General features: G+C 25.1%; 1 protein-coding gene across 1 annotated transcript; it reads right to left on the reverse strand.

The window, feature by feature from the left end:
- Window positions 1–1821: 1821 nt before the first annotated feature.
- Window positions 1822–3524, reverse strand: LOC113866689 (13-hydroxylupanine O-tigloyltransferase-like). Its single transcript, XM_027501500.1, has 2 exons — window positions 3078–3524; window positions 1822–2739 (listed from the first exon to the last, which is right to left on the reverse strand). Exons 1-2 carry the CDS (start codon window positions 3522–3524, stop codon window positions 1822–1824), a joined length of 1365 nt encoding a protein of 454 aa, XP_027357301.1.
- Between the last annotated feature and the right edge of the window lie 8230 nt (window positions 3525–11754).

The raw sequence follows: 11754 nt of genomic DNA on the forward strand, positions 1-11754 counted from the left end.
TATATTTTTATTTTAATATGAATATTATTAATTAAATTAAATATTTTTTCACTTCATTTGTGCAACAATCTAGAATACAATATATAGAATCATAAAAATTCATAATATTTAATTCAAATTATTTGATTTTAAATTTTCTATTACACTTAAAATGAGGAGTGAGAATTGAACTCCTCGAATGAAAACAACTTTTTAATTTTTTTAAAAATTTTATTTAACATTTTGTATAAGTAAATTTTTACCTTTTAAAACTAAAATAAAAAAAAGATAAAAATTATTTATTTGAAATTAATTAAATATTTTTAATATTTATTTTAAATTTATTTTCAAACTAAACATATTTTTAGACTGTGTTTGAAATGGATTTTAAATTTGTTATTTTTTTAATTCATTCAAATTTATCTTCAAATCATAAATTGTATCTAGTTATTAGGAAAATCAAATTACTAATTCATTTTATTAGAATAATTAGTATTTATTATATCTTTAGAGAAGTTAATTATTATATAGATTGAGTTATTTAACCAATTAAACTTTTTAAATTCACGAGAATGAATTAGTTTTTTACTTTATTTTTATCTTTAAAAAGGATAACAGGAGAATTTGTTTCTTTACCTGTTTAGTTAGTTTTTTTGAGTTTTTCCTCAATAATAATAATAACAATAATAAAATTAAAATTATAATAAATTTATATGATTAATTTAACATAACATTTTTAAAAAAATACGATGTTGAGTGTTAATATTTCTTTTTATATATAAATAACTTTCAACTCAAATTAGTTTAAAAATTAAGTATTTTAAATTTTTATTTAATAATTTTTTATAATTTTTTTTTAAAAATTAATTATGTTTTTAACATATGCACTCATCAACTCACTGTGACCATTATGAATATTATATAATTTAAGATATTTTTATTTTTATTATTTTAGTTTAATTTACCGTGCAATGAAAAATATCTTATTTATTGTTGATTTAAAAAAATTGAAATAAATATTATAAGAATATTTATAATAATAAATTTGATAAGAATTTTAAAATTTATTTTACCATATTTTTTAGATAATTATAATTTATAAACATGAATAATTTATATTCGTCCAAATAAAAAATATTTGGGTAATCCTTCAAATTCCTAGGTTAAGATGGTATCTTTTTAGTGAGACACCATAATTCTAGAACCTTTAACTTTTAAAATTTTTGCTAGAAAATTTATTTTTCTTTTGTTGTATTTATTTTTGCATATTTTGAACTCAAATTCAGCATGATCTTTTTAATAATTAATTAGGGCACAAACAACGACGAAAAAGACAATCCAATTTCACATACTTTTAGATTTTTCTTTTTGTAGCATTATTTTAACTCCTGAAATTTGACATGCTTAACATAAAATTCTTATTTATAAAATTTATTATTTTTAACTTATAGATACTTTTCATTCTTAAAAAGAAGTAAGACAAAACGCAACGCACAGAATTATTATCACAAATTTATTTCATCTTACATAATCTAGACATGGAACCATGTGAACACTAATTATCTTATGAGAAATATTACACTCTTTTTTAATATAAATTAAACATAAAAAACGTATTATTACTTCACACAACCACAATATAACTTCCACTTAATTATTATTAAGAGTAATGCTGTCTCTTAGATACATTATTTAACACATATATTGTAAATGATTAAACTTTTAGAAAGTTAAAGCATAATTAATTGATAAAATAAATACTTCAACTTTTTAAAACATTTCACCACTCAAGGCTATGTTTATATAAAAGAGTCTCTTTCTCTTGTTATTAATTAACGTCCTTCACATATTGGACATTAACACAACAGTGTCATTCTTGATAATGAGGGTGTCATCCAGCACTTTCTCAAACCTCTCTATAGCATCTTTTGGAAGGCAAATTGGAACCACTCTTCCTTGCTCTCCTTTGGAATTGATATAGGGAACGTAAAAGCTCAATCCAGGAAAGTCACCAAGACCACCTTTGGCCACCCCAGTATACAAACCCTTGCCCCACCCAAAATTCAAATCAGCATTAGTCTTTAAGAGATCTGACACCATAAACGAGCCTAACATAGTAAAACAAGGTCTTCCTTTGATAGCCATTAGGTCAGCCACAGAGTGCACATACTCTTCATTTGCTTCATCCTTTGCCTTCTTCACTAGCTCCAATGCATACCCTAATGGATTACCCAAGAGTTTCCCTACAGTGGTAACTGCCGCAGGAAACACAATAGCATTGCCATAATAACCATTAGGTAAAGGAGGGTTGAACATGCAACTTCCAAAACGTGCATTCACAATGCACAACAAGCGAACCTCTTGATCAGGGTTTTGCCACTGCAATGCAAATGTGCGGCAACGCCACAGATATGCAGTGAGGATTTCAAAGGAGGTTGATTTGGTTGCAAGGTGTGGAGGGAGAAGAGAACGCATTGAAGCTATCTCTTTGGGGCCAAAGAAGAAGGAACGATGATGGGGTGTGAAGATGCTTCTTGAATCAGGTGGTAGTTGTTGGTATTCATTATGAGTGCAAGTGATTCTTGGTGGGTTTCTTGCACATAGAACTTCCCTATGCCACACTGGAAGAATCGAAGGTTTTGTTGCACCTCGTGCTATTTCACCTACGTCATGTAGGAACTTTGACATTCCAATTCCATCCAGCATAGTATGGTTCATACTTGAAGCAAAGATGAAACCACCACAGTTAAGTCGAGTTACCTGTCATTTGCGCATTCAAATTTGTTTAAGACGTTATATTAAAAATCATATTAATTTTTTTATAGACAAAATTTCATTAATCTATTTAAGATTAAGTTATTTAATCCACAGGATAACTTGAACAAGCCCTCATGACTTAAACATGTATTGAATCTTATGTTGTAATTGTTAACTCTCTCTTTGAATCAAGAAATCTCATAAATTTTCAGATTATTCATTTTCTAATTTAGTTTTTAGCGGATTGAATTAGATTATATGCACTTCTATCTTTTAGTTTATTTTATAATTTAAAAATTAATATAAACCTTTCTAAATTAAGTCTAAATATATAAGATAACCTGCATGACCAGGAGGGGAGTGTCAATCATTCCATCAGAGCCAGGAAAATTGTAAAGAAGCTCATCGAAGCAGGGGAATGGGGGCATAAAATTGTTACCAAACTGTTCAAGTGTCACATCTGCATCAGCCTCAATGAACATGACACCTTCTCCATTACAATCCACCGTTAGTTTACCATTAGGACCTTCGCTAAGCCTACCAGCAAGTGGATAATAAAACACAAGTGTTTTGGCAAGTGCTTCTCTGATGACTTTAACAGGGTCTTTTCCTTCCATCAAAGGTTGGTAACGATAAAATTGTACCAATTGAACATGGCAACGAAGGCCATGTTGATCATCTATGTCAGATAGAAGCTTAATTTCATGGGGGGTATGGTTAGCTGGGGCTATTAGCTCTGGTGGGTGCCTCCTCACTGTAAACTCTAGGGATGAAGTTTGTAGGACCATCTTGTGTGGTAATCAAACAAAGCAATAGTGTAGTAGCAATTATATTTTGTTAGTGTGGATGTGGATTTGCTGAAGCTTGAGCTTGTATTTATAATAACAGCAACAGCATAGGACAAAGATGGTCCATGAATAGTTTAGCGGGATGTATAATGCAATTGTTTTTTGAATCCGATAGTCATTCTGACATAATGACTCATAGTTCATTATAATTGTTATTAAATTCGTCGAGTAATATTAAAATATTTTTTTAAGGTTACATAACATATTCAGTAATAAATTAATATAAAATTATAAAACATTAATTGAAATTTCAAATAATATAAAATAATCGTATTACAGATTTTATAAAATAAAAGATCATAATAAATAGATAAATAATAATAAAATTATATATTATGTTTGAGTCTTTAATTATTTAAAAATTATTTTAGAATAAACAAATTTTAATAAAACTAAACAAAAAATAATAAATTTTTTGGAGTAGATGAGTTGAAACCAATTCTTAACACTAATTTTTACTTTATTCTTGATTGATTTTCTAAGCTCAACTTATTAGTTTCTGTTGAACTAGCCAAACTAACTAATTCAATCCAAATTTGATAACTATAGTACAATGTACTAATTTATTTTATCTTTTCACCAACCGTTTTTGTTAGTTGATTGTTGACACTCTCTTTATGAGATGGAGAGATAAACTAAATAGGTACAATTTCTCTAATAAATTATTTTCATATGTTAGATTAAGAAATTTAGCTTTTGATAAAAATATTAAATACTTAGTACTTTTTGTTTCTGTTTTATTTTAATTTTTAAAAATTATATTTCAAAAAAAATTTTTTAAGAAGAAAATATAAAAAAAACTTGTTTGATAAATTTATTTAATATTTTAAATTAAATGAATATATATATATAATATTTAATTTTAGTATTTTTATTTAATTAAACATACTTTTATTTTTAAAATAAAATATTGAATTAAAAAATTATTAAAACATTAAAATCTAATTAATATTAAACTGAAAGATATTCTTGTTCATGAAATAACGTTTGCAAATTTACAGAGTTAAATAAATTACGAAAATTATAAAATATGAATTAACAGTAACAAGTTTTGCTCCACTATATACTCATCAATAGCACTTCAGTTCTACCATAATTTCTATTAATCAATAAATGAAGGTACCTACGCAACATAAATTAATGGAGAAATGAAAGTCCTTACACGCGCGACATAAATTATGTTTGAAAAACAAGACTATGGTGAAAAGTTCAATTTTCGTAGCAGTGGATTTGAAGTTGCAGTGCACAGGAAAATAAATTATAGAAATGATGGTCGATGATATAAAAAAGTATTATTTCTTAAGCATCAATAAGAGTAAAAAACGAATTGTTTGTAACATACAACAAAATAAATCAATAATATTTACATTAACAATTTTCCATTTTTATCTATATCAAGAATAAGCCATATAAATATTAGTAAGACTAATAAAATCGTTTGACTGATACTACAATGTGATGCAAATCAAGCCATGTCAATGTTATTCAAGACCGTCGAAATCGAATGGAGCTAAATTTTGATGAGGACATATTTATCAAAATAATATTTTTAAAAAATTATAAAATTTAAAATAAAACTATTTATTTGTCTCTGGGTAATTTCTGTCACATCGTATCATTCATTACATTGAGGAGATGAAATATACTGTGCTTTAGACCATATTAACTATTTTTTTTTTTTTTAACTTTGTTTTTATATTATTTTAATAAAAAAGTTTTTACACAATATTTTGGTAAATAAGCCTAATTTTAGTTATATAATGTTAACATCTTCGGTATCAATCCGTGTTTTGGTAGGGAACATGATGGAACGGCGAAAACTCAAGGTTCTGTTTAACATTCGTACTATCCGGTGATACGCTGAACCTTTCCACTTAACCTTTTACACGTGCTAATCACAATCAAATACAAAAACACGTTTTGCATGATTTGTACCTCTATATATATATATATATATATATATATATATATATATATATATATATATATATATATATATAGGCCAGAGCAAGGACAGAAAAATATTTGAGATCTGCACTAACTTGGTTAGAAGCATATCTGGATTTGAACATTTCATGTCCTTCTTTGACAGGGGGAGGAAGAATTGCTTCTATAAGACCAAAAAAGTCTCACCATTGAAGAAACCAATTTAGAAAATTGTAATCTTGATTTTTCTTAAAATAAATCAACCAAGAGTGTCGATTGAGTTTATTTTAGAACCAAAAAGTTCTGGTCCAGGCATCAATATAATTTTAATAATTGTATCCTACCAGGTCAAAAGGTTGGAAAAATTTCTTAAATGAATTTGGACATTTTCCAAAAATTTTTGGTGTTAGAACTTAAAGTATCTTGATTGTGGAGTGAGTAATAATTGAAAGATCTTTTTGGTCTTTATAATGTTTAATGGAAACAGAATCTGAGTCCACCAAGATGAATTCATAGAATTATATTTTCCTATTATACTTTCTTTTGTAAGGTTTCCTATTGGTTTCAACAATCTCTCTTTTGGGAGTTTGTTTTTTCTTTTTGGTAGAGCAAGAAGGAAGACCAAATTGCTCGCAGAAATATCCTAATTCTTTTTTGTTGAAGGCTCTTTCTTTAGCAAGCTGCTTCTGGAATTTATCTTTTTGACAAACTTTGATAGCATTATGGACAATAATGGCAGTAAGTTGACCATAGTCATAACTGTCATAATTAATTTCTCCATTAGGAGAATGACTTCGGAGTTTATTTCTAATAAGATCTCCGAAAGACTTTGGAAGCCCATCAAGGTATTTTTTTTTTCAATAGGCTTGGTTACAATCTTCTCTGGTTAAAACCCTTGACATAAATGTATCTTTATACCACTTAAAATTTCTAAGAATTCCTAGAAATGTCTATCAAACCTCTGAAAAAGAAGAAGAAAACCAGAGTATCAAATTTTCAACTTACTCTTCTCTTAATGAGTCTTATGATGTTATTTCATAAATTCATTATAGATAAGGAAACTCTTAGGAAAGATTTCTACTCTGAAGAATGGAAACCTCAAAGAGAGTGGTTCTTCCAAAATTATAAGGGGAAAAATAAGTCCGATATCTTCAAGAAATTCTACCAATTTCTTGAAAAAGTCAAGCAAAAATATCCCTTTCTTTGATTGGTATCATGCTTATACCATTTATAATAATATTGATTATCTCTGGCAAGAGGATGTTATTAGTACTTCCTCTGCTAATGTTATATATTGGCAGATTAAGGATGGACAAATTGTTCAAAGTGAACTATCACCTACAACTCAAAATCAATTACCAAACTTGAAAGACAAAAGCGATAACCTTGTTACTACTACTCCTTTCAAGACCAAAAATCCTGATGAGTTTATCACTCCTAATGATATCCAAGTCCTCATGGAATAGGATAATTATACAAACAAATACCTCCAAGTTTTAGGAGAAAAAATCTCTGTTAATCATGCTAAACCTAAAGTGGAAGAAATAGCTTCTTTCTCTTCTCAATCTCAATTAAAAAAACCTCTGTTCAAGCCTTTTAAGATTAGTGCCAAAGCCAAACAAAAAATCTTTGAGCTTAGACAAAAATAAAAGGCCAAAGCCATAGATGATAACCAGAATGAGCTACTTAGTAAAATTACTAGTTTGCTTACTACTGTTCCTTATACTCTTCAAGCCTCAGAAGAATCTAGCGTCAAACCTAGGACTAGATCCCTTGCCAAAACAATTAATGCTATCTCTAAAGCTGATTCAGAACAAAATTTTGAAACAGATTCCATTTTAGCTATCAATCCAGTAAATAATTGAAAAAATTCTTCCAAACTCTATTATAATAGAGCCACTGCCCCAGATATTATATTAGAAGATAAACAAGATTTTATCCAAAGTTTTAATTCTAATGATATTTATATTTAGAATATTGATAGACTATCTGAATATAATTTTATTGCCAAACTCCAAAACATGTCTGTTGTCGTTATGGACTATTTTACTAATTAAAATATACCTCAAGACACTATTGTTTATATTCTAGTTGTAAGATTTACTGGTCAACTCAAAGGTTGATGGGATAATTATCTCACTGAGGCTGATAGAGAAAATATTCTCTCTGCAGTAAAAATTAATGACAAGAAAAAAACTATTGTCAGTGATAACGAACAGCTCCCTGATGCAATATATACTTTGTTATATACTATATCCCAACATTTTCTTGGGAACCTTTATATATATATATATATATATATATATATATATATATATATATATATATATATATATATATATATATATATTCGAAAAGATAATTTAATACTTTTTTGTTCAGGTGAGTTTGATTTCATTAGTTGTAATTATTATTTTTTGTTCCTTTACCTTCTCAATTATTAAAATTAATTATCTTGGATCAAAATCTCACTCAATAATTAATAAACATGTAATAAAAGTATAATATATTATTGATTTATACAGCTTCTTAAAGAAATTATATGAAATATTTAAATAAATTTAAATAAACAAGTAACATGTATACTAGGTAATGATAAAAAGCTTTTTTATTTGTATCACACCTTTGTTACATTTGGTATATCTTGTTATATTTTTATTTATCAATGGATGAAATTTAGGAACAAGAGACTTAAAGTAGAACAATTGTGAAATTAAAGAGGCCTGAAATATATTTGTATCAGACCTCCCAGTTCCTTTGCTGTGTGTATGCTCCATCTAATGTTTACTTAAAAATATTATTAATAATACGTTTTTCAAATATAATTTTAAAATATATTATTTTTAATTAGTCTTTTTTTTAAATTATTTTAATTCTTAAAAATAAATAAATCAAACAAATATATTAAATGATGTGTTTCAAAGTGTTATCATCAACATGCAAGCAATATATATCACGTCATTATCCTAGATAACAGTCAACAATTTCTTCACTATCTAGGTTAATCCTTGACGATATTCTACTTTGACAAACTTCCAAAACAAGCAAATAATTTCATGACACAAATCTATTCCCTAGAAAACTGAAAAAGCAATTTTGGGTAAAGAGATGGATCACATCATTTATTTGCGGGCAAACTCGACAACCATCTTGAATACGTAATTATTGTTGAGATTAAGTATCCATTAGAAAAAGTTTAACGTTGAGTTGAGTAGAAATAAAAAGTTCAGAAGTACTCATAAGTCAACAATCTTAAAATTTTGGATTATGTGCGATATCTGTGTTTCTCATGACCAATTATATTACTCATCATTAAAAATTGGGACTAATTGACTTTGAGCAAAGAAATGAGAAAATCTTTGGTAGACATCTAAAAGGCATTTACATCCACAAAGATATAGAAAAAGAATAGAGAAATAATAAATGTGATGAAAGACTTGATGTGATAAAAAATTAAAAAAATATGCATGATGAACGATGTGAATGTTAAAAAGAAATTAAATTAAAAGAAACGAAACATATATTAAGGGTGATGACACAAATGAAATATTTATAAATCAAAGTTAAAGAAAATAAGAGAGTTATTTGCACAATTACAACAACATAAAAGTCTATCACACCTTGTGCTTTTGGCATAGCTTGGGTCGGGTCTCAATATATTGGGTGGGCTTCCTTGTTGTGGGACTGGCTTTTTTTTTTTTGGCATTTGTTTTTTAACCTATCATTACTTTAAGGTATTTGCTATTATTATAGAATGAAAACAAGAGGGATATAGTGTTTTTAATGAATTTGTCCGACCAAAATAAGTAATATTAAAGTGCACAAGTTGAGGTATGATTTCGTATCAGAAGAAAACTTAGAAGTATTATTAATGTTATTTTTTAATTTAAATTAAAAGTTTATCTTAATAATTTACGTAATAAAATCGGTATTCAAGTTTATCACACATTAATAACTCTTTAATTGTTCTTTAATTTATAGATTAAAATAATTATACAATTTAATTATACAAATAATATTTCTCGTTTAAATTGTTATTATGTTTTGCGCACTAATTGATTTTATAATTTTTTTTTACATTTTCATTTATAGTATAAATCTGTCAATGTTTTTCTATTTTTTATTTTAAAAATGTATATAATAAATAGAAAGAATAAAAAATTGTTTTATCATTTCTTATACAAGTATTGAAATTTTTTTTTAAAAATAATGTCAATATTATAATTAAAATTAACAATATTTTCTGAAAATAAACCATTTCTTAACTTTGTATCACTTTTTATCTACCTTACTCTTTATTTTTTTACCTCAATTGCATCTTATCTTTAGAAACCCAAACCATGTTTAGTTATATGTAAAGAAAGGTAGATGGATTTAAAAGTTAATATTTTTTTTCAAATACTATTAATTATTATTGTAATATTGTTAATTTGATTTATAACATTACTTTTCATATATATATATATATATATATATATATATCACACAATAACGTATTTTTAAAATTACAATATTTATTTTTTTCTTTCAAGTTGTACTTTAAGGATTCATTTGATTATTTTTATGTTATAATTTTATTTTATACTAATTTAAAAATTATTCATATGTATCATAACTTTTTTCTATAAAATTTATACATAAAAATTAATTTAAATTAAAAATTATATAAAAATAATAAAATAATTTATTAGTAATGTCCAACTTAATTAAAATAAAATTATAAAAAATGAACTATCTAATTCAATTTAAAATAATTTTCTATAATTAGATTGAATTAACTTTTAAATTTTAATTTAAACTAAAACACAATATAATTTTATATTACAAGGTCTAATTGGATAGTTTTGTCTTTTTGGGCTTTACTGGCACCCACATGTTCTGTAACTTCTTTGCATTGAAGTGTACTACGAAGATTTGACTTCCAATGTGAAGAGATGAAATAGAAAATAAATCATGTATATATTTTTAAAAACTAATTATTAAAGATAATACTCTATAATTTCAAAGATTATTTTATTAATATTAGATATTTTTACACACAATTTCATCTTCTATTTAAAATAACTTAATTATTAAATTGTATTACTTATCTAATATTTTATATTATTAATTATTTAAATATATTTCATAAAATGTGAAATTTTAATTGAAAATATTATAATATTTATTTAGTACCTAAAAAAATTATTTGACATCAATTTGTAAAGTAAATATAAGAAAAAGTAACACATGCAATTTCAGTAAAAATTTTAAAAATTAAGAAATACGGCATATAATTTTGTAGTGGAAGAAATTTAGCAAAACTCATGTTTATTTTTTTCATAATACTTATTTACCATAAAAAATTAAATAAAAAAATACAAACATTATGTAAAAGAAATAAAATAATTTTCTAAGCAACATTAATTTTTCAATAAATTTTCCAAATATTTTTCTCTGATTTTTTCATTTTAAAAATCAAAATCAAATGAATTTTTACTAACTAAATACATAATTTATTTTAAAAATTAAATTCTAATTAAAATTTAAATAATTAATAATATAAAAATATTAGATAATTAATATAAATTAAATAAATACTTTTATTTAATGAATTTAAAATTATTAAAACAACTTGTAAATTTTAGAGTATTGTCACGTATTTAGTTTCAGTGAATCTATTTATATTAAATATATAAAAAAAGGAATTTACTTCTTTTAATTAAACAAATTTATTTCTTTTGAAAAATAATTATTATTCAGATAGCATCAACTACTTTATAGATGCTATTTGCTGCTCTGCTTACACGAGATTTATATTTTTTTAAAATAAATCGATCTTGAGTGATTTACTTTGAAAGTGCAACCAAAATTACTTTAAAAGATTAATTTTTTTACTTTTTATTTAATAAATAAAATTAAATTAGTATGTTTTGTTTTCTTTTTGCATTTTTAAAGCGGCAAATCTTCAAAGAAATTAGAAGTCGTCTTCCGATTTTTTTCGCCCCCAACTACACGCTTATATGTCCCATCACTACTCCAACTAAAGAGAGTGTTTTAAGATGAAACAATAAAAATAATTATTATCCATTTTAAAAAATAATTATCCATTCTAACTTTCTAAGACTACATCCTAATAAAAAATTTTATAAAAATTTATCATAAAATATCCTACATTTACAGTACTAAAAACATAATTAAATTTTTTTATAAATATAAATTTAGAAACCAAACTATTTATATTTAAAATTATTTTTATTTTTAA

The sequence above is a fragment of the Abrus precatorius genome, unplaced genomic scaffold, assembly GCF_003935025.1.
Source record: "Abrus precatorius isolate BTA unplaced genomic scaffold, Abrus_2018 Scaffold5, whole genome shotgun sequence".
NCBI lineage: Eukaryota > Viridiplantae > Streptophyta > Magnoliopsida > Fabales > Fabaceae > Abrus > Abrus precatorius.

Bases quoted from the DNA above. Each gene is read 5' to 3' on its own strand.
- LOC113866689 (XM_027501500.1), bottom strand. From the start codon at position 3,524: ATGGTCCTACAAACTTCATCCCTAGAGTTTACAGTGAGGAGGCACCCA. The intron at 2,740-3,077 runs GTTATCTTATAT...CGCAAATGACAG, and splicing joins CTCCCCTCCTGGTCATGCAG to GTAACTCGACTTAACTGTGG.